The sequence below is a fragment of the Pterocles gutturalis genome, unplaced genomic scaffold (genome assembly GCF_000699245.1).
Source record: "Pterocles gutturalis isolate BGI_N339 unplaced genomic scaffold, ASM69924v1 scaffold6992, whole genome shotgun sequence".
Lineage (NCBI taxonomy): Eukaryota > Metazoa > Chordata > Aves > Pterocliformes > Pteroclidae > Pterocles > Pterocles gutturalis.
This window is the reverse complement of record NW_010110096.1, coordinates 8,160-31,991: the sequence shown is the minus strand read 5'-3', so window position 1 is coordinate 31,991 and position 23,832 is coordinate 8,160. Positions and strand designations below refer to the sequence as shown.

Sequence of the window (23,832 nt, the reverse complement as noted above, 5' to 3'; positions counted from 1 at the left end):
ATCCAAGCGGCTGACCCTGGTGAGCCACAGACTTGAGGAGATGCTGAAACTGGATGGCTGTTCCCACGTTACAGTGATTTGGTGTGGTAATGGCCCACAGTGTGTGGGGTGCTTCACCCCAGAAGTAGCTGCTCTGCAGCGATTCTCTGTGGGCTCTGATGTACAATTTATTTCATGGTCAAAATTCGCAAACCTAGAATGTAGCATATAGGTTAATTTTGTCACAGTTCTTGCCATGACTTCATTAATGTTTATACAGTCCTTCAAAGACATGAAGCGTTTCTCCCCCCACCCCAGCTTTGTCTCCTTGCTCAGCATTTCTGAGTTGCATGTACTTGTCTGAGCTCCACACTATAAAGGAAGCTTCTTAAATTTGTTATCCACCAGGCATAAAATCATAATCCCTTTACCTGCTGATTTTTCATCAACTCCCTGTAAAATAGAAATGCCTGACTCTCTTCAGAGACAAGAGTGTGTGAAGAAGACTTGATCATTTAAGTCTAGGGCTTTAAACACATTTGCAGACTTCCTTTGTTAAATGTGGCTGATTCATTTAAGAGGTTTATTCCCTAATCAGATTTGTTCGTTTGGAGTTGTGTGTGGAATCTTGAATAGTGGTGGTTTTTCAAGAGTTCTGGAAGCTGTGGTTTTTGAGAGGTGAGGAAGTTCTCTTTTTGACTTGTCATTAATTTAATGTTTTAATTTTTCTTTTTAAGATCATCTGTACCTCACTCTGCAGCCCAGGCAGTGCACCAAGTTTTGGCAACTGTTGCTACAAATCAAGCTAAACAGGTATCTTGATATACAACCCTTTCCCTGTGGGTTACTGTCCCTGGGCATGCTTGGCTCAGTTTGGGAGTTTAATTGTTGGTGACAAGTCATCTAAAAATCTCTTTTTCATAGCTTACCCTGCATTCTTGGCAAACTGTTTATGTATCTGTGACCTCGACAGTATGGTGCCACGCGTATCTTTGTTATGTCTTGCCTTTTCTGTCTTTCTAATGGCCACAGCTTTGCGGCAGTAAGTGTTGCAAGTAAAAGTAAAGGAAACTGTATTAGCTAGAGACACCTAAATTTCACCAAAAAAAAAGGGGTGCTTGGCAATCAAGGGAGAGAGTAGTTTACCTCTCCTGTTCTTTTCCTGAAAACATTTCTTATTGGTGGACCAGCTGCTAGGTTTTATGTCCACACCTCAAAAAACCATGTGGCAGTCTTTGTCCCCTGGAATCATTGAGCTGTTGCCCCTGGAGGCTTACTGGCCTCTGCAAGAGACTTGTTGAAAAAGTTCAGTATTGACCCTGTGTTTACATGTCAAGAGAAAAGATTGATGGGTGCTTCCAAGTGTTTTGACCACCTTCCTCTAGTTTGTTCTTACGTTGTTGCGTGACTCTCATAATACCAGGCCAAGGTCAGAAGGACCTTTGTTAATGGATAGACAGCACTGACCTGAAGTGGTTTTGTGTTTTCAGACGCCTCTGACAAACTTGCTTAAGGGACAGACTCCACCTGCCTCTACGGGTGCACCCTGTCCTACGGCATCTACACCTGGTCCAACATCATCTGTCAACAAAGTCTCAGGTAAGTTGTCTTTGATGGAAATGGAAGTAAGACCTGGATGTCTCTTCTCACCTGTCAGAGTGTGTGATCCAGAGAAGGAAGACACCAAGGAAAAAGGATCTGCCTCCACCGAGAGGCTGCTGTGCCAGTCTTGAGGGAGAGAATTTGAAAAAGTGAAGTACAGAGGAACAGGAGGGTGGTTTTGTATACAGCCCTATGTTTTGTCTCTGTGCCTCCATCTAGAATTCGCCGATACAATTCCTCATTTCACGTGGATGCAGAATGTATAGCCCTTAACAGGAAGTGTTGAAGGCACATGCGCCGAAGGCTGCTGTGCTTGGACAGCAAATCAAGAGCAGATATCTTTGCTGTTTTGTTTTTTAAACACAAAAAGTTGTTGCATTTGTCCAGGAAAGTGATTACATCCTGAAGTAACAGGAATAATTTTTCCATGCATTGATGTCTGACTTGAGTATTCCTGTACTGATAGGCTGCAGCACCATAGGAGTACCTGAACTAGCTGGAAAAGAGCTTGTTCAGGTACTGGATCTGTTGAGCACTGGGCTGTATGACCAATTTCAAAGCCAGTTCAGATACTGTGTCAAACAGTTTAGAAGTGTCTAAGGAAAGGAATGCTCAGTTTACAGCATTCAGTGCAGGTGGGGGACAAGGACACTCTTAGGGAAGGAAGGAATTGATTTTTAATGTGTATGAGATGATAACGCTTGCATTGGACATGGTTTTATAAGCCTCTTGCATAAATGTCTGAAATCGATCTCTGTTGCTCTTCTGCCTTTAATCTGTGGATGTAGGTTGCCTCTTAGCCAGGGGTAAGAAGCAGTAAAAATAGCTAGGAATCATATTTGACTTGGTAAATCCTTCTTAAATTTTGGTTTTTGAAAATGTCAGCTCCTGAATTTGATAACGCTTCCTTTTTATTTCAAATGTGTTTTGATATGTTGATAAGCGATTATATCGAGGATTTAAAAATTTAAAATTGTCTAATTTGTATTGTCAAGATGGTGACACTTGTCTTTGCTCTAATCAGATATATGTTATTGCCTTGAATCTTTGAAATAATCCATCTGTTCTCTAACATTGCAGCAGTACAGGAATGTTTCTGTGCACAAATATCAGTCTTGGTATAAGTGACAAAAAAGCTTTGTTTCCAGTTGGTAAAATCACAGGCTGTGCGCAAACCATTCCTTTCTTTTTTGATAGTTGAATGACAAAGTGCTTTCTTATTTTTAATGCTTGTTCTTGTAACTTACAGGACAAGGGACAGTAAAAACAGTTACAGCTGTGACTTCTTCGACAGTGACATCAGTACCAGCAACAACTGCACAGCTTAACAAAGCATTCTCGTTTTCTTCTGTGGGGTCTGTATGAACACTAACATTTCTCTGTAGTTGACGTTAAGTATGAGTCTATCAGCTGTTACAGCAAGTGTTACCTACAAGCTGCGTAATACTGTAAAATGGCACCTGGAAATGTTAGGTTTGGGAGGGCAGGAGTTGCAGCAGAGTTTTTGGAACACCTTCTTGTTTGTGGAAGCTTACCTGGGTGACGTCTGAAGGTCTGTGAGAATTTGACACAGTATCAGGTTGCTTTGAGATTTTTCAGTCTTAACAAATCAAGAAAATCAAGAGTAAATAATGATTGGCTTTCTGTTCAGGTTTATCTATAGTGGGCTATTGAACAAATCACACACTGTGGGTTCTGGTATTTCTCATCACCAGGTGATGATCTGAGATCAGAGCAATATGACTGTGGTTAAAGCACCAGCTCATGGTCTGATGCCCTGGGTTTGCTGACTGTCTTTGTGCATCACTGCTTCTAAGAGAAGAATATTTATGCTGCATCTTTTGTGTTAGGGTGAGGGAAGAGGAAAAAGAGGCAGACCATAGGTAGTTTTAAACTTTGTTCTTTGTTTAATGAACAAAGAGCAGTAGCAGGAAAATCATCCCTAGCAAGTTGTACAGAGGCATGTGAGAAGGAACTTGGGCTTTATGCTAGCAGGAGAAGAGGTTGAACACTGAAAGCTTCTCTGTAAGCCCAAGAAGAAGAAGACCTGAACATGATCATACTAACACTTGGCACCTCTGAAGATGCATTCCAGAGAAAGATGTTGGGTTTTCTAACCTAGGTATATATATATACAGGTTTCAAATGCTGGCAGAGGTTTGAGACGCAGAAGTGCTGGAATTCCCAATTAGGACTTGAAATCAGTGCTGATGGTCAAACTTGCTGAATTATTTATTTTAGTACAACAGAACAGATTCCATGTTTGACTTGAAGAGTAGTCTGTTGATGAAGGCAACTAGAGAGTCCCCATGCCATCTGGTGATTTCTGTTACATAACAATAACACAGCAAGGCGTGTGTTATGAACATAAAGTTACTCTGAAATCTCTCTTATGGAGTGTTTTTCAGGGATGACAAAAGTATTTATTTGATTGAATCTTATGTTTGGGGGATAGGGATGACTCCCTAGAAATAAATAATTGTTTGAAATTCTGCATGTTTACCTATCTAATACTCAAGTGAATTTTTCTTTTAATGAGGAGGCAACTTTAAGTATTTCAGGACACATGCATACTTTCAAATGGCTATTTTCTTTTAGCCTTAACCATTTCTCTGCAAGTTTGTCAAGTGGATGTTATACAAATGCCTTGCTGTGTTCTTCAAAGGGCTGAAATAGTCCTTTTGAGAGATGAAAATTCAGATTCAAAAAGCAAACAAACCCTGCCTTTGTCCCAGGCTGCAGAGCCTCGGTCTGTAAACCATATGCTAAATGCAGTGCCATTGTCAGTGGTGTCTTGGTTTCACGGACTGACTTCTGTATCAGCAACAGGTCTTTGAGAATTGGAGAAAGCTTAAGAAGCTTCAGGGAATGAAGGTCTCTGGAGGACCCCAGTGCTCATTGTAACAGATAACAGTATTTTTGCAAGATGGAATATTTTTAGTGTGAAATAGTCATGGGAACTTTAAATTTCTGTCTTGCTATGAGTGATCTGCATTCTGATGGGTACTCCTTTTGGTTCATGCACTATCTTTTACCTTTTAGCTCTTTTGATTTTAAATAAACTCCAGTTGCCACTGTGGTTTCTGCTCTTGCTAGTCTTCCAAAAACTATCAGGGTTTGGTGCATGGTGTTCAGCTTCCGAGCTGAATGAGGAAGTGTCAGAAAAGAAAGCATATGGGAGGATGAGAGGCAGTCAAAAGGACTTTGAACTCTGACTCTCTTTAACCCTCTAGAAGCCTTGTCAGTGGGGTAACAAATAGAAGCATACACGCAGGCTGGGCTCTGTCTGCTGGTTTAATTGTTGGAGAAACTGTTCTTGTGCCCGTGTGCCTCACTTTGTGCAAGTCTGTACTGGAAATCTGAGTCTCAAAGTTGTGTTAATCATGGGATTGGAAATTTAAAAACTTTGAACTAAATGTCATTCTTTCCCTTTCTCCTCTTTCCTCCTAGGTCTGGATTTAACTTTGGTGGTGTCACATCGGCTGCTTCATCATCAACACTGCCCAGCCTCGCGTCCTCACAAGGTTAGTTTGGAAGAGTGTGCAAACAACATCTCTTCCCTGCTAGGAGAACAGTTACTCTTCCTGATTCGTGTGGTTCTTGGTTTATGTTGCAGTTCTAGTATTAAAATTGCAATAGCTGCGATAACATGCTATACGTGTGCTGGATAATGCACAGGAATCTAGGCCACCTGCCTTTCAGTTAAGAGTAAGCAAAGTATTTGCTGCCAAGAACATCTAGGAGATACTGGTTTATGAAAAGGGTAACATCTGTAGTCATTTCCTCTGCTGTCTTTAATCTGTAGATTCTGAAGTTGCCAAGGTGATCTGACATAGCAAACTGTCATTAAGTGCAATGAACATTTAGTAATGGGAGGGGAATGCTTAGGATGGCTTTGTGTTGCTTCTAAAATTGAGTTGATAATGTATAGGCTGTCTTTCATAGGTAGATTGTATTTGCCTGGTTTGGAAAAAGGGGACTGATACATCTGATTTGTAATATTCTTGTAGTTTTCTGCCTCTAATTTCAGCCTTGTAGAAGAGGCTGCATGATCAAAAACTCACTTCCAGTGTTATTGGTTGCTCTAATAAAAGATATCACCTCTTACAAATCTGGCTTGCTTATATCCTTAGACCATCACAGCCACAGCGATGCTACTGTTGACGTTAAGCAGAGAGAACTAACTTGGCTTAAAGCTTGAAGATCCAGTAAATGTAAAAGTCTTAGGTGAATAACACTGATTAAAGGAGGAGTGGGGGGTTCAGGAGACAGACTTGTAAACCACAGCGTTGTGTGAGGGCAGTTATCTTGCGCTGCTCTGTGGAGTGGTAGGAGCACCTTTGGCTCTGTTAGCTGGTGATGGAAAAAGAACAGAAGGAATTTCGGTGCCTCAGGAGGAAAGAAATGCTACATTATTCAGTGTCAGTGGTTAATATAACTAAGTATATATATTAATATACTTATAGAGTGAAAACAATGATAATACCAACTATGCTATAAAGCTTTTGCTCTTTGTTATTTGATGTCCATGAATATTTCCTGTACCTTGTCCAAATCATCCCATAGTCCAAGCAGCAGTGTGATGTCTTCAAGTCTAAATTTGTGTCTGTTTGATCCTCAGGGATAAAATGACAGTACACCAAATAAAACCAGTCCAGTCTTCCCTAAAACTTCAGCAGTTTCACACTGCTGGACAGCTGTATAAGTGGAGCTGCTTTGGCGATTATGTTTGAGAGCTTTTCTTTAGTCTTTCAAAGCTGAAAACAGGCTGCATAGAAACTGGTCAGTGGTCCATAAATAGTTAAATTTTTCAAGGAAAGATTTGATTCTGTAGAAGAACTTTCAAGTGCCAGGAAGTATTTTTATGACCCAAACTCTGTTCTGAGCTGGGTTAAACAGAGAGCTCTGCAGTAAATGTCAGGAACTGTTTAGCTGAACCAAGTAAGAAGAGGTGAAAATGGTGTTAGCAGCAAATGGTCTGTAGTAACCATGTCTTTTATGTTTTTAGCAAACTATTGAAAAAGAGATAGGAACCAGAGGCTAAAATTGTCTGTACTCAAAGGAGGGTTGAGTGATGTAAGTGACATGAAAGTAACAGTGTTTGTCACTGCAACTCTGTCCATAAGGGCTTGACATCTCACTGTTGTCTCCTGAACACACATGGAAGTGGCGGTTACCTGATGGTCAGAAGCTTTATGGTTTTGGGGCAGGAGCACTGTCTCTATAACAATCTCTGAAGCACGCTATTCTTCTAAGAATGATGAATGAGCTCTACATACCGTAACTCAATTTGTAACTTCTGTCTCTCTCACTGACAGCCCCTGCTAAAGAGTCCACCCAACCTGATTCATTTTCGCTTGCTGGGGGTTCCAAATTTGGAGCAGTCCCTGAGAGCTCCTTTGCTTTTGGTTCCCTCAAGACAGCAAGTACTCCAGGAGCCTTAGGAGGAAATAACTCCTCAGGAGATAGCACCCAGTCTAACAAACCTGCCGCAACAGCATCTTCTGCTCCTTCCACAACCTCTGGCAAGTTGGATATTCCATCTAAATCAGGAGATCACTTGTTTCAGAGCAATCTAGCTGGTGAAACTCTTGGGAGCTTCTCAGGACTACGGGTTGGTCAAGTAGATGATACTGCCAAGACCACCACTAAAGCACCATCTACTAGTGCTGCAGGAGCACAGACAACTAAGGTATCTACAATATCTTCTGGGTTTACTTTTGGTGTTCCCCTGTCGTTAGGAAAAGCTGGAGAAGCTGCTTCGACATCAGTCACATCAGCTGGCACGGCATCTCCGTCCATCAGCACTACTGCCACAGGCAGTCTCTTTGGCAATGTCCAGATAACCAGCACAGGGTCTTCTGGGGTATTTAATCTTGGAGGCAGCAAACCCACCTTTTCATTTGGTATTCAGCAAGCAAACAGCATGACCACATCCACCTCTACCCCTTCTACTCTCTCTGCTTCAACGTCCCTCTCATTTGGAAGTTTCTCAAGTCCATCACAAACTGCTGTCCCCGCTGCAGCTTCTAATAAGGCTCAAGGGGATGCCAAATTACCGCCTGTGCCAGAAAAGCCATCTGAAAATGAAGCTGTAGCAGCTGGGTCTTCACCTCCAATGGCACAATCATCACAGCCGCAGGTACAGCTTTCAGAGTCTGTTAAGGAACCTGTTTTACCCCAGGCCACAGCTGGGGACACCGTCTCTGCGGGCGCTGGCACCACATCAGCGGCTCCTGCCCCCGATGCCATCGCCACTCCTGCCTCCACAAGTGATTTGAAGGCACCGGTGCCTCCCGCCGTCTCTGCGGCTGCCCCACCAGATCAGAACGTCTCGGCAACAACCTCTACAACAAACATTGCCTCTCCTGCAGAACCAACAAGCACGTTAGCTGCTACCTCTGATGTTACTACGTCTGTTCAGAGCCCAGCTGTTGGTGCCTCTGTTTTTGCCCCAACTTCAGCAGGCTCCTCAGTGTTCTCTCAGCCTCCAAGTTCCAGCTCTTCTGGCTCAGCATTTAGCCAGCCTGCTAGTGATACAGCTGCCACTCCTTCCCCACCACCTGTTTTTGGACAACTACCAGCAGGTACCACAGCATCCTCTCCGTTTGGGCAACTCGCCACCAGTACCTTGTCCACTGCCACCACTACCACACCAGCTGCCAGCTCAGCTTTTGGTACTTCTGCTTTCGGCACCACCACTACTGGGGGATTTGGTCAGCCAGCCTTTGGACAAACACCGACCTTTGGGCAACCAGCGAGCAGTTCTTCAAGTGGTTTTACTTTCAGCCAGTCTGGGTTTGGGACGATGCCAGCCTTTGGCCAGCCAGCAGCTTCCACGGCAGCCTCAAGCAGCGGCAATGTTTTTGGAGCCCCAGCTAGCACCAACAGCGCCAGCTCTTTCTCCTTTGGCCAGCCATCTGCCAGCACTGGAGGCGGGTTGTTTGGACAAAGCAGCCCTCCAGTGTTTGGGCAGAACACCGGCTTTGGGCAAGGGGGATCCGTCTTCGGTAGCGCTGCCGCCGTTACTACTACAACGTCATCTGCTGGGTTCAGCTTCTGCCAAGCTTCAGGTGAGAACAAGCTGCAGGGAGATGCGATATCCCAGTGGTGCTGTCTGGCTGAAGCACAGAGCGCTGTATCACTGGGGAAAGTAGGACGTTTTTTAATTTTTTTTTTTCCCCTATGGCACTTGATGGTTTTTGGGTTTGTCTTTTTTTTTTTCCCCAATTAGTAAGAATAGGAGCGGCAGTGCCTGTGAGGGGGATGCTAATGCTGAAGACCGAAGAAGGTTTTGCTCCGCTTTGCTCTTCATCAGTGGGGCTCTGAATGTAGCCTTTTCAATCCAATCTTGCATTAGTTCTATACTTACAAGTCTGCCTTCACTTAATTTTGAATTATGCGTTGTCCTGCCTGTTGCACAATGAGTGGGTTGGATTCAGTGTAGTATAAAAGATCTTTAACTCCTCTGGTGTTGTAAATTGTCACACTGAAGGCAGCTCTGAGGCCAGGACCAAGGCAAGGAATACAGGTGCAGCACTTCCTTCAGTGGGCTGCATTGAGTACGTGCAACAGCAGATGTATAGCCAGGTATAGTACTGTATCATGGTCTGAGAAGGCAAAAAAAATCTGTTAAGCCCTCAAAAGTGATGGGTTAGCAAGGAACTAATCTGTTAAATCCGGTTTTGCATTTGGAAACATCTCAGAATTAAATAGAATGGTGACATGACCATCAGGTACCTGTCTACACAGTTAAACTGAATACTTGCACAGACTTTGTCAGTCTTTTTGTTCTCCATATTGCTGCAGTATATTGTTGCTTCTTTCCAGAGCTTCTTCTATACAGTCTTCAGAGAGCTCCCAGGGAAAAGTGAAAAGTACATAGTAATAATCGGGAACATGTATTTCCAAGGAAGAAAAACTAATTAGGCTCATTTAATTAAAAATGAGGGTGCTGTAGGCAAACTGCTTGCTCATTTTAACTACAGTAACAGAGAATAGTTAAACTGGGGGAAGTGAACTCTGCTTGAGAAAGGTGTTCCTAATTATAGAAATGCAAGTTTTATTACAAAATGCACATTTAAGTGAACTGGGAAATGGAGTGGGGAGTTCTTTTTTTAATCAAAACATTTCGTTATCTATAAAGGGAATCTTTAGGTAACAAAGCTCAGAGCCTCCCTACACAAGGGAAATCAGAATGCTACAGTGCTTGTTCGTGACTTGCTGCATTATTATCGCAATGTTAACAGAAATCCAATTCTATTATATTGTTAGCAACAATCCCATAAGTGAAAAGGCCTTTTTATTTTCTGTTTGTTTTTAAGTTGTCCAAAGAGCAAAGGAGAATGACTTTCAGTTAAACTTTTGCTAGAATTTATTATTTGTGTCTTGACACATACTTTTAAATTTGTCCAACCTAGATACATTTGGTAACATCATTTGGATCCCTGTGTTTTGGCATGGGAGACCTGTCCTTCCCCTCTTCTGGACTAGCGTCACCTCCCAGAATTGACTACTAATAGTTCTGGTTGTTAATTTTCCTTTCTTTTCTTGGCAGGTTTTGGTTCTAGTAACACAGGTTCTGTATTTGGGCAAGCAGCTAATACTGGAGGCACTGTCTTTGGCCAGGCAAGTATTTATTGCTTTTGTAGAAACAGGGGACTCTTATGTATAGTGGACTTGTTCAGGGTTCCCTACCTATTTCTGACATACTGGGGAAAAAAAAAAAAAAGATACCATTTGGCATGCTCAGCAAAAAGTGTCCTAGTCAGTATCAGAGATATTTGATATTGTAGTGGGCATCAAGGCACATCTGCATGAATGTTTTCCTAGTGTTTTATCACAGGCAAAATAAGAGAGATGCAGTAAGTCACCTGCCTTTATTCCATGCTAAGTGGAAAGCAGACAGTGTAGGGCAAGTTTCAAAGGCATTATTCTGTACTGTAGACAAGGTTTAAGATACATAAGACTTCATTGCTTTATGTGTTGGAAGGTAATTGCTTGCTGGTTCATCAGCCCCTTTGTACATTCAGAGGAATATGCCAGACAGAAAATCAGCCTTGGGGGAATGTGCTGCTTTGACTTCTTTTAAATCCCATTTTTGTCCTTTTTGTGTTCTAGCAGGCGTCTTCTTCCAGTGGAGGCTTGTTTGGAGCTGGAAGTGGTGGGAGAGACTTCTTCAGTGGTTTGGGAGGAAAGCCAAGTCAGGACGCAGCCAATAAGAATCCTTTTAGTTCCTCCAGTGGAGGATTTGGGTCTGTAGCTTCCCAGAGTAAGTGAACAAAACAAGAATACAAAATGTGCTGTGATTCCCATCTGCTTTTGCGATCCCATCTGCTTTTGTGCCGTTAGTTGTCTTTGAGTAAATTCTGTGTTAACATGAAAGACTTCTAGGGCTAACAGACCGCATGCATGATGTGCAATCCAGAATTTTTCCTTTTAGGTTTATGGAAAACAAGTAGGGAGGCCATTGAAACACAGGCACGTGCAAGAAGTGGGAAGAATATCTATATTCTGTAGGGGATTCTTGGCCAAATCTTCTTTAAAATTGAATACTCTAAATTCTTGTTACTGAATTTCTGCTTCAAACTTGGTTGGAAGTTAGAAAGTTTTAAATAATTTTCATGTGCCCTAACACTGTGAAAATTGTTAAGAATCCTGTGCTCAAGTGAAACCGAGTGAACGAGTGCATGATGGATAGCAGTTTCTTCAGCTTTGTCCTAAAAATGTCTGTCTTTATGCAGCACATGCAGGGTATTTTATCAAAACTTGCTGTAATATATGGATAAGCTCTCAGTCATTTTTCATGCCTAGGAGGAGATGTGAATTTTTTTCAGTCACATAGATGTAGTAAAGAGAAATGTTCAGTGGTTGGCTTTTGGGAATGTAGTCTGTTTTGGTAAGGAAGCAGAATTCTAGAGTTCCTTTTATCAGTTTTTATCCAGATTTGATAGACAGGGTGGGTCTCTCACAGATAAACTCTTACAAGCAGGGTACATGAGAGAAATTGTGTTAAAGCCCTCCTTGGGAGGAGGGACTGCTGGTCCTTTCTTTTTCTCCAGTTGTCAGTAAAAGGCATCAGTCTGCATGTGTGTTTTAGCTAAATCAATCTGCATCTGAGATGCCATACCAGCCCTCCCACATGTTGCTTCCTGCCCAGCCAACCAACCTAACAAAAGGAGGCATGAAAAGTAGTTAAGAATACATTAAAGCTACCCCTAGGTAGCAGCAGGGATTTTAAGGGACTATTAGAATTTTTTTTCCAGAAGCTGCAAAGGATTAACTGTAAATGCAAGAGTCAATCACTGTCTATTAGTGTAAAGATTTTTTTTTTTTATTGCCAGAGTCAAATTAAAAACACATTAGTCTTGAGTTTTCTGGGCTAACAGGTCTTGGTAATGCTGTAAAATTTGAGCTGAGATGCATGTGTGCCATTGTCTGCTGTAGCAATTAATTTGAAATACTAGCAGGTGCTCTCATGCCTTTCATGTGCAGCTATTGCAGATCTGCGCTTGCTACACGCATTTGTATGTCACAAAAGCTGTTCATAATGATTTCTTAACTGTGGCTTTTATTTAATGACTGCCCAGCTTTGTTATTTCATCACTTATGACTTGGGTTTGGCAGAAATGGAAAGGAGAAGGGGTGGAGTCCAGCAGGTAAAAAGCAGAAAGAAGGGGAAGTGGTGGCTAAGATGTGAGAGTAGGGGGACAAAGGAAAGCTGTAGAGTGAGCTGCAAGTGGCTAGAAGTAGCACTTCAAATCTTGGGAGAGCAAATCCATTTCTTTTATTACATCTTTAATGATCCATTGGGACTAATGGTTGAGGTCAGTTCTCTAACCTTGCTAATTTGATCCTCCTTTATTGCAGTGCTGGGTTTTGTGATGAAATAAAACAGATGGCTCACCAGAGAAAAGCTTTGGTTATTCTGTGCCTTGCCACTAGATGCTAAAAATCTGTGTAGCCTTGTGAAAGATGAAAATTTGAGTCATTTCTCAGACTGGAAGAGTTTGGCTCCTACTTTACGGTCCTGTCAGATAGTCATATTAAGAAATATGTTGCCAGAATAGCTGAGAATCTTTAATTTGTGGTGGGCTGATATTTGTGTTGTCGAGAGAGACTGGTTCTAGTTGCTGTGATTTCTCACTTGAGGGATTGTCAGTTAGTGACTGCGGCGCAGGGTGCAATTAAACAAATCACCCATCACTGTGATGTGCTAGACTGCAGCAATAAAGGGTTGTTACTGGTCCGTCGGATCCAGAATGGCTTGGTGGAACTAAAGTCCCGTAGGAAAGGGGGAAACCTTGGCTTCTCTCTGCGGAGTGCTGTTTTTGGTGTGTTCGTTTTGTATTTGAGGTTTGGGGAAGTAAAAGGAGTTTCCTTTTCTCCTGATCCAGTTATTGAAGTGCAACACAGAATATTGTGTGTTATGAGCTTCATGAGTATTCTTCATCTCCCCAGATTCTTCTAGCTTATTTGGAAACAGTGGAGCAAAGACCTTTGGATTCGGCAGCTCATCGTTCGGAGACCAGAAGCCTACGGGCACTTTCAGCTCTGGCGGGGGAAGCGTGGCATCTCAAGGCTTTGGGTTCTCCAGTCCAACCAAAGCAGGTACTTTGTTATGCCACTCACTATGAACACCCATGCATATCTGTGAGATATTTAGTAGAGTATTCCTCCGTGTAGATGTCTGTAGCCTGGACTCAGTACATGTACAAGAATCATCTCTGAACAAGAAATACAAAACAACTAATGGCTTAGTGAATGGAACTTTAGCTGGTGGAGTCAAGGCAGAGATTTGCAATCTCTTGTGCAGAAAAGCATCCAGTAAACTACGTTTTCAGGTGTTCATTCCAGAAATCCCTATTGCAGTTTAAGAGCAGAGAGCTGCGTGAATTAGTTCTGGTCTTATGTACCATACAAGGAAGAGTACAGAATGTGGTGTTGAATAAATTTTTCCTGTTTTAGATGCTGTCTTGGAATATTATGTTCCAGACTTCGCACTGGGTTTTGTAACCCTTTTTGTCCCCATTTCTTCATGTGAGTGAGTGCACAGGTGTCTACAGTGGGAAAGCTTCCTCATAAAATTAATATCAGATGTGCTTCAGGTCCTTCTCTTTTGAAATCAGTCTGAGCTGTCATCATTGCTTTCTTCTGTGGTTGAGCTGCTGTTCTGTCGATTGAGTTAATTGCAGCAAATACTGGAAATTACACAAAACTTCTTTCTTTGGGCAGATGACAGTGAAAAGAAAAGAGCCACAAAAGTAGTGGTGACTGTGATATGTTCATTAGAACTGAATGGCAAAGTGTTCATTTTGTTAATTACCAGGCAAAAATAGAGGCCCAAAGGGTCAGGCAGAGCAAAGCTTTTCTCCTCTATCCTCAGACCATTCTTACAGTGAACGCTGATGAAGATGGGTGTTTTGCTCTGAGTGTGTCTACTGAAGCCTCATCCCTGGGGGAAGCAGGGGAGGTTTGGTCATTCTTGAAGTAGCTCTGAGACAATGGTGCTCAGGACCCACCGCTGGCAGCAGTGCTTTGAGAGGAGCACTCTCTGTGCTGACAGTAGCTGTCCTCTCACGCTGGTGGAATGGCCGATGGCATGATGATGATGCTGTCAGATCCAGCAGCCGTTTGTGAGGTGTCTCTCGAGTATTGCATTCTGCTCGACCAGTGAACTGAGTTTCTTATCTCAGGCATACCTCCCATGTGTTATTTTTGCTAGAGGAGAAAGGCATTGCTGCAGGAAGTTCTGTCATTCACCCAATGACTCTTTCCTTGATTTTGATTATTTTGGTCTCAAAATTCCTCTTGAGATAGGATTTTCAAGAGGTTTTCTGCAGAAGGCACATCCACTCACACAGAGCCCCTCAGATCCTTCCCTCTTCTGGTTATATTTGCTAAATATTGACATAAATGGTGCATCTTCTTCTCCCAGGTGCAGTGGAAGGGTTTACTTGATTCAAATCCCCCTTATCCTGGTTTCATTACTTGCACATTTCACTTTCTTTTCTCCACTACTTGTTAATAAGCATTGCAAAAGAGTGTATACTGAGCAAAGCTGCAGCCCATGTGATAAACACTCTTAACTTCCTAGAGATAGAGGTAAAAAGATATCCAATCTGTGTTTAAATAATTCATTTATTTTTTCCAGACCTATTGTGTTTACAGCACAACAATATCCATTACCTTGACATGGACTGGAATTTCACCCAGGGTATTAAAATGTGTGGTGGTATCCTGGTCCTCAGCCCTGGTCAAACAACAGAGCAGGTGTCCTTCACATTCCACAGTGTCAACTAGAAACAGGCCAGCAACATCAGCAGATGAATGCAGAATAAAATAATCTGGGTAGAAGTCCATTCAGAACTTCAGAAGGCAGCTAAACCCTGAACAGAAATTGCCAAGAGCAGAGCAATTCCCTGCAGGAATCGTGGTGTTCTACTGACATGGCATTAACCATTGCATCTCAGTTTCCAGCACTTAAACCAGCATTAGGTAATACCCTGCCTCCTGAATCTTTTTGCATCACTGAAGCACCTCAAAAAATAAGCTTGCTATCTACTCTCTGATCTTAAGAGATAGGGGAGACTTGCCCATTGGACTGGGGATTTCTTCCAGTTTAAGCGCTTCTGTGCATCAAGTTCTGACCTCAGGAGATGTGTATGTCCTTCCAGAGCTTTAGAGAAGCCAGGGTAAAGCACTGCAACGAAAACACAGCAGCAAATGTTCATGAGGCTGGGTTTTACAGGACACTTTTCATTCTGCATTGTTACATGCAGTTCCTTTGGATAGTAACTTGTTTAAGGGGTGATGAGCAGAGCTTTGCTGTAAAACCGACTGCATAAGCTAAGTTTTTTTGGTAAAGAGTGGTAGGTTTATGATGAAGGATGGATGTGTCTTTTTTTTATATAATAATAGAAACATCAGTCTTATCACCTGTTGTATGTATTTTTACTGTAAGATAGCATGCACAATAACCAAATTACAGTTAAGATATTGGTCTTTTTTAATATGAAGCAAATAGAGATTCCTTCACAGTGTGCAAGCATGTGTGATAAACTGCCACCTTTTAGTACAGCTCTGGGGATTAAATTATCTTGTGCTCAAATGTTCAAGAGACCCAGAATGTGGTTTTCTTCTGGATAGTCTCTTAATTCGGGTGCAGTTTTCTGCATGCATTCAGGCACTTTTCTTATCTATGTCTCTGGTAACAAAACACCCTGCAGTTTGGAAGCTTTGTGGCAGTTTTAGAAATAATGTTGTGTCCTTGTGGTAAGATGAACAGCCCCATTATGGAGATTTACTACTTGGAAATCTAGTTTTTGTTTTCTCTTTCTGCATTATTGTTTACGTGATGTTCGTGTCCCTTTTTTTGCCTCTGTTTTGCTCAGGTGGCTTCGGTGCTGCTCCAGTGTTTGGCAGCCCTCCCACTTTTGGGGGATCCCCTGGGTTCGGAGGGGTGCCAGCATTCGGTTCAGCCCCAACCTTTTCAAGCCCTCTGGGCTCAACGGGAGGCAAAGTGTTCGGCGAGGGTACAGCAGCAGCCAGCGCTGGAGGATTTGGGTAAGCCAACAGGGTCCAGGGTTTGGGAAAACAATGTTCTTGCATGACCAAAACTATTACGCTTAGTTACCTCTGCATTAATGTAAAGAATATATTTTGTGATTGATCACAAAGGTCTAAGTGTCCTTGGTTTGTTTGTTTAAAAAAAAAAAAAGGCATAAAACTAAGATTTTAACCCCAGAGGAAATAATGTGTATGATCTCATTTTAATGCTGGAACTACTATGTTGAATCTTTAGCTTTAGGCATTGGGAAGGGGGAAATGTGAGTCATCTTGCAAGTGTCTAAGGAAATGCAGGAGTATTTTCTGTGTGCACATTTAATGAGTCCAAATCTAGGCCTACAAACCATGCCTAGCAAAGAAAATAATAAATACCATTATCTGTGACTCTGCCTAGCCACCTTATCCACTTGTGAGATCCGGGCTGGAGATACTAATGAGAATTCAGTCTGTTTTCTCACCTTTGGGGGGTGGAAGGAATCACTTTAACAACCTGTGCTCCCAGAGCGATTGTGTTTATTTTTGTTTAAAAATGATTGGTTTTACTTGTTTCTTTACCCCTTAAGCCTGTGCTTGGCACCAGAGTGGGCAGCACTCTATTCCTTGTTTTGTTCAGCAAATACAGAATTTCAAACCTCGCAAAGCAGCTCCTGCAGTAGGCAGCAAATGCACTTCTCCAGCATTGCCCTACCAGCGAGCAACTCTCCTTCATGCCTCTGCAATTATATTCAGACCAAGCAGACCCCGTTAAAAAAATAAAAACTTCCAGTGAAAAGAGGAAACTGGATGTCTTCCCGATCTTAGTGTTTATGTATTTCGCAAGTGTTTGTCTTTAATTCCAGGAGGAACTGCCTTTATGTAAGACACATTAGAACATCCAGAAGTGGAACTGGTTCATTCCCTGTGAGGTGGGGCAGATACCAGTCTGCTAGGGCACCCCCGAGCTGTGGGGGGCTTCACCTGGGTTCTGCTGCTCTGTCCTGAACTCTGGTGCAGCAAATTGGAGAGTCCCTTTGGAAAGGGTAAAAATAGAGGCAGCTTAATTAAATCCCTGCAAAGAAGGATGCGCTTGTAGGAACAACTTAGCTTCAACTGATATTTTGTTCAGTTCCAATTTTCAGCCATTGTGCTGCAGAACTTTGTACTGGAACTGGATGCTGACAGTGTTGGAAGCTTAAAGATAAAATGGGAATTTGGAACAAGCAGCATGGTGATGCAAACAGAGGTCTTGCATAAGGAGGCTGCAGACTCAGGAAAGATAATTCAATGGCTTAATTTGTGGGAAGTTTTGAGAATTTCTTCTCTGTTAGAAAGGTACAAACTCAGTCTGATATTTTCAGAGTTGCCTGAGGAATTTGATTTTCAGTTTAAAAACTCCCAGTTTAAAAATTCCCGGGCAGCTTTACAAAACTCCAAATCTCACCAGGAAATTTTGAGCAATAGTTGAGTTCTGAAGCATGGTGTAGTGCCTGTGCAGGACTTCCTTTCTGCTTTTTTCTTGAAGTAAAACTTTAGAAATCCCAAATCCAGAGAAGTTACTTGCCAGTACGTTGTGTGGTATTAGCTCTAAGTTCCTGAGAACACCCTGCTAACTGAAATACATGTGATTCATTGCTGCTTCGATTCTGAAGAATCTGCATCACTTGATAAGTGACTTAAGTATCAAAAATAGAAACCACTATTCTTCTTCAAAGTCTGCAATTCAGACTGTTTGTGAGCAAATAATGTTTTGCTTTTATAAACTAACCTCAACTGCCTCTCAATTCTGTTTTGTATAAAGCTTTACAAAAGACCTGAAAATCTGGCCAAGATAGGTTTGATTAGATTGTTACCAGGCAATGACTGTATCTTGTCTTTTATGTTTTAAAAAAAACCCAAAACAACCCAACCTGTCCATAGCTTAGGCTGTTTCTCTACTCCTACTATGCTTAGCATCTTTCAGCAGGCATGTTCTTCTAGTTGCAACTGAAAGAAGCAGCTTGAAACCCACCTCCACTTCCTTTCACCCAGCAGACATCATCTGTGTTTTCAGTGGCATAGTCCTGGGAGATGGAGCACTGTAAAACCTCTTGTTTTCAAACACATCGCTCCATCTTGCTGCTTTTAAAAAAGAACTAGAGAGCTCGTTCTCCCTGGCTGAGAAAACCACATTTGTAGTTCTGAGCTGAAGCTGTCTGCAAGGTACAGGGGTCAAGAGCCAAACCAGAGGCACAGGGCATGGTTAGCAGGGCCAGAGATGCAAAGTCACTGGGCTGCCTGTTGTGTCTAATGCTGTGTCTGGGAGAGCAGAGCTGATGTCCTTTACCAGGTGAAGTGCCTGTCGCACTGCGACAAGGGCTGTCTTTTATCTGGAGAGACACGTTTTGATGTGGGGTATGTTGTGTTTGTTGTTTTGCCTTTTTTTTTTTTAAGTGGATGGAGATGTGGGTTAATATGTTGTCAGTTCGTATTTTAAGTCAAAAATGACAGGAGCTAGTGTGAAGCACAGCCTTGCAAAGCTGGCACACTATCTGCCTTGGCCCACTGGCTGCTCAGAGGAGGGCAAGAAGATGCTTGCAAACACAAATTTTCTCTTTAAACTGCAGGTTTGGTGGTACCAGTAACAATACAGCGTCATTTGGCACGCTAGCAAATCAAAATACCCCGACGTTTGGATCGCTGTCACAACAGGGTACCGCTTTCGGCACACAAAGCAGCGGATTCTCAGCTTTTGGGACAGGTGGAGGAGGTAGGAGAAGCTAAAATTATAATGAACTGAACAGGCCTCATGTTTCCAGTTTTCCCTGGAACTCAGGTGTGACTCCTCAGTTCCCTGACAAACATCTTCCTGAGCCTGGTCCTGTAGCCTAGAAAACTGAGCTGCAGGGTGGGGTGTAGCATCTTCTCAGACTTTATCTCATAATTCCATCACTGATTTTCTGTGGCATGTCAGTAAATCACTCTTCTTCTGCGTGCCTCATCAGATTATTGCTTTTCACCCCTTTTTTCAGCCCCTTTTTGTGGAGCTGTTCTTTCTTCTCAAAGGAAGATACTGAGAACTAATTAATGTCTCCTCAGTACCATTTGTATGGGTATCTGTAGGGAAGTACCCAGTGTCAAAAGAATATGGAGCTCTGGAAAATGGAGCTTGCACACCAATAGTCACATTTTTATCTGCTGTAACCTGCAGTGAAGCTGCAGTGGTTCACGCAGGGCTGAGAACAGCGCCTTTGAGGGAGGATACGTTCATTGGTGCTCTGCCTGTCACCACTGGCGTGCATTGAGCACAAACTCCTCAGAAAGCAGCCTCTGTTCATGGAGAGGTGAATAAACCAGGCACGTTGTACGCAGTTGCTGCTAATGAATGGACCTGGCTGATGAGCGGTGAAAGCAAAGCCCTCTTAGGAACCACGGCAAGTCACTTTTCTTCTAGATGGAGATTTGACTTTCATTGTTTGCCCCTGGCCTAAGGCAGGAAAGAAATGTTTTCCAATCTGTGTGTGGGAGGGGACATTTGCTACAAATATTACACATTCATTTTACCTTTTAACAATTATTTTTCTTATCTTGCATTTCTTTCAGGGTTTGGTTTTGGATCATCTAACACGTAAGTACCATTTTGTGTCTAATTCTTCATTAAAAAATACAAATAGAACCAGAATAAAGGAGTTGAATGGTTTACAAGAGCAAGCTTTGAAAACAGCAATAACATCCTAGTTCTGATTTCCTTTTTAGTGCCACTGCATAGAGCTCAAAGCCCAGGCTCTGAATGTGTGCTTTCCACTGAGGGCAATCTTTCATATGAGGGAGGATTTTCAGCTGGATCATGCTCTTTCTCCACCTCTCAGGCGTGTGATGTGCGTGCTCAAGCTGTGTGTGTGAATCTAGTATCTACTCCTTTTATCAGGTTGAAACGAGGAATGAAATAAATGGGTGCTTTTCTGGCTGAATTGAGATGATGATTGACAGTTAAAGAAGGGGACTAAGAGCTGAGGTTGCCTCTGTCATCCACCCTGCCACGCCTTGCTGGAGTACTTGTAGGAAGTTTCTTAAACTTTGTTTCTCTGTCAGGTAGAGAGAGCATGTGTATCTCCAGATGCTGGGCTCTAGAATAAGCATAATTATGTCGAATTAGTACATGTTGGTGCAGTCTCAGGTAAAAGATGCTGGAAATACTGATGTGTTCTCATAATAAGCTTCTGATACTAGGGAGACTGGAAGTTTGAGAGATCTACTGAATTAATACTGCCTGAGGGAGGCTCTAGCACTCATTGCTGTCTTGTGTTTTGTTTTGTTTTTTTTTTTTCTTGCTCCACAGATCATCTTCTGGATTTAGTGGATGGAGAAGCTAAGAACATCCTGAACTTTCCTGTAGAACTGTGCTGTAGCTCCTGCGTTCATGAGTCACCTACATGATCAATATCCAAACAGCTTTTCTTTTAAATATGAATTCTCAGATTTTTTTTTAAGACAAAGATTTTGCTTATTTTTATGCAACACCTGTTCTCGCTCCATATTAAACTATTTTATTTGCCTTGATGTTATTTGTGTTGGAAGGGTTTATCTCCCTGGATCTAGAAGAAATGGAAGTATGGTGTGGTTACCACCCTGGTACTGGATTTAGCTTTCTCTTGTTCATCCTGTGGCTAGACAAGGCAGTAGCTCAAGTTGGTTCCTGATACAAACCAGCAAGTTTTTAATTGGAGAGAATGATTGATTATCCTGGGATCTTAAGAAAGGACTGAGGTTTGCCCTGCTAACTTTAAGTATGGGATGGGGCACAGGCTTATCTCCCTGAAGTGCTAAAACTGAGTCATGTGTGAGCCAGAGGCTTACTGGAGAAATAGGAAGTTATCGGAGAAGAAACTGGCAGCATGCAGAACACGTTCCCATGGCAGTAACATTCAGCAGAGAGGTGGGAAGTAAAAGCTCTCCTATTTTTACCTTTCTGTAAATTTTACAGAACTCAGAAAATGGAACTCAGGTTATAAGGAGAACTTCTGGCCCTTGAGTTAAAGTGTGACCTCAATCCAGAGGCATGAGTGATTTTGCAGCTTCTGGCTTTGGCTGTTAGATTCTTCTGTCAGCTACATATTTTCTGACATGTGTGAGGTTGTACTTTTTCCCTGTAGCTCTTAGCTTTAGTCAATATCTTTTGTGAAATTCTCATATGTTTATACTTGAACGTACTCAGCAAATGTTTTAAAGAATGCCCTGAAGGCATTCTGGACAAACACTTTTTCTCTTTGATGCATCTGACCTCCACAAAACCTCTAAATGATGTAATGGGGGTTTTGTTGCTCTGTGAAAACTGCATTTGGAAGAACAGCTTATGTATTAGGTGAATACATGCGGACTGGATGATTTTCTCTTGTTGCTTCTGTTAGGAAATTTTGGGGTACTTTCTGCTTTTTCTGTTTTCAGCAGAAACATTCTAATGGGGTTTTTTTGTTGCTTTTTGTTTATTTTAATACAACATAATATGATGACAAGTGTCATCTTCTGGTTTGGGCATGTGGTCATTTTTTGTAATTGTAAAAAGTTGATAACTGCTTGTTTTCACATCCAGTGTTATAAACAAGATACTTATATCTTCCAACAGTTCCTGAAGAAATAGATTTTTTTGAAGTCAACCTAAAAGGTTAGCGTTCGTCCTAACTCCTGTCTATTGTGGCAAGTGTCCTTCCTGTCTCTGCACCTGGGAATGGCGTTGGGTAGGTCCCTTTAAAAAGGAAGACCACTGAAATACGGGGAATATAGTGTACAAGGAGGACTTATTTTTAGACGTGGAGAAGCTTTGCAAGGCTGTAGGCTCTAAGGCTTTTACATGTGTCCTGGATTTCTGAACTCTGGCACACTGCGTGTTGTGTGAGAGCCGGCGCTGTTGCTGGGTTTGTTGGTGACCTCCCTTTCCCTCTAATGGAAGCGAGCGAGTGCGAGCCATCCAGGGACCACAGCTCTGCAACAGAGGAGAAAATTTTCTGGTTTAGAGATGAAGGAAAAAGCTGAAGGTGGGTTGAAGCATGCCCTCCCAGTATGTTCTCCTTGACTGCACAACATTTCTTAAGGCCTGGAGGTGATACTGCTGTGCTGCTTTCCTTCCTCTTTATAAATAGCAGCTGGCCCAAACCATTGACCTTAAATTCTTTGCGTTAATCTCCCCTGGCTGTGGCATGCGACACCTCCTAGCGAGGCCGTATCAGCTGTGCTCCCCCAGATAGCTAATAAACCTTTTGCTATGGAGAAGATTGGCTTGGTAAGAATGCGATGTTGGCATGCTGAGCCATTTTAAAGTTTCTTTTTTGGAATGATGGGAGCAGTTGGGGGTTGTCCCTGCTGTGCTGCTCGGTACCTGTTTAGCTCCTTTACCATCTGCAAGCGAAGGGCCATTAGAATTTCTCCAGATCCTGAGTGAACACACGTTTTCTTGCAATGCTTCCAAAATCCTGGCTGAAAACAACCCAACCCCCTGAACTCTCTGCCCTTGAGAAGCAGGTGCTGCTCCTGGTTTCCATAGGAGCTGAGCAGTGTAGAGAGGCTGATCGTGACCACAAGCCTACAGGAATATGCACAAAACGCAGCGAAGTCGACTTGGAAAAATCTGCATTTTTATTAGATGACTCAAGGAGTTGGCAAGTGCGCCTGGCGCTCGGTCGGTGGCTGCCAGGAGCTGTTCCAGGCTGTCATCTGCGCTAGGTGGGCTCTCATCTTGCAGCCTCTGTCCAGTTCTTTGTGGACAGATGTCCACCAAAAATAAAGCTCCTCACACAGAAAGCCTCCGTCTTGGCAGACCTGGTCAATGAGCCAAGGACTAACTGGGCTCGGAGCCCTGGTTTCAGCAGTTTTGTTGTCCGTGTGGGTTAATCCTCAAATCACTGAGAGCAAACATTCCACGACTGCTCTGAAGGAGCTTATCATCATCTTGTCTGTGCAAATGTGGTTGTGCCTTTTTTTTTTTTTCCCTGCCATTCCAGTAAGAGAGGAAATATTCCAAGGCTTTTATCAAAAGTGTATTCTTAATTAGTTCTAATGAAAGAACAGACTTTTTTTCCCCATCTACCCCCTGAGACACTGGCCCAGAGCTGTGTCAGAGCTCTAGTGCTCGTGTTGCCATCCCAGAGCAGGGAGTTCTGCTTCCTCAGATGGTAAAAGAGCAGCAAAGAAAAGTGTCTTTTTCTGGAAAAGGGGCAAAATGTAGCTTTGTGACAAAGAGGCGCAAAAAGAAAAAACAATTATTTAATCTCTTGGTTTAAAGGTTTTTACTGTATAATAGTTGGTATTGTAGGGGTGTCCTGCAGAGCGACAGGGGTCTGAGGTGTACCTCTCAAGCTCCTGGGAGGGAAGGACATCATTCCTCTGTCCCCAGCAGCCTTGGCCCTTCTGTGCCACAGCAGTGTGTTGGGGAGAGGTGACCAGGGGACAAATGCGGGTGGCACCCCTCTGCTGTCAAACTGAGGAGGGATCGCAGGGCTGAAGTTCAACCTGTGCTGCCAGGTTACATCCTTTGGATTGCTTCGTCCTTCCTGGCTACCTCCCTACCCAAAACCCACTGACCCAAGCCCTGGCGATGCTCTGTGGGAGGAACCAGACGTGTTTCTGATGTGAGCACTCTGCTTGGGACGGGCTTATCAGCCCCAACAGCAAGTGGTCACTGTGTGTGTGTGCTGTGGGGGGGTGTGTGTGTGTGGTCCCCCCATGCCCGTCAGC

At 42.8% G+C, this 23,832-nt stretch overlaps 1 protein-coding gene across 1 annotated transcript in view; it reads left to right on the top strand.

The window, feature by feature from the left end:
* NUP214 (nucleoporin 214kDa) overlaps nt 1-20,664 on the top strand; it is a gene marked incomplete at its 5' end in the record, with an annotated part of 42,028 nt that extends 21,364 nt beyond the window's left edge. The window contains 12 exons of the mRNA XM_010073208.1: nt 717-792; nt 1,470-1,578; nt 2,831-2,936; nt 5,032-5,105; nt 6,900-8,654; nt 10,139-10,209; nt 10,702-10,852; nt 13,042-13,191; nt 15,975-16,146; nt 18,732-18,874; nt 19,708-19,732; nt 20,444-20,664. Of these exons, the coding sequence (XP_010071510.1) occupies nt 717-792; nt 1,470-1,578; nt 2,831-2,936; nt 5,032-5,105; nt 6,900-8,654; nt 10,139-10,209; nt 10,702-10,852; nt 13,042-13,191; nt 15,975-16,146; nt 18,732-18,874; nt 19,708-19,732; nt 20,444-20,477 (2,866 nt within the window). The remainder of the gene's footprint in view (nt 1-716; nt 793-1,469; nt 1,579-2,830; nt 2,937-5,031; nt 5,106-6,899; nt 8,655-10,138; nt 10,210-10,701; nt 10,853-13,041; nt 13,192-15,974; nt 16,147-18,731; nt 18,875-19,707; nt 19,733-20,443) is intronic.
* Between the last annotated feature and the right edge of the window lie 3,168 nt (nt 20,665-23,832).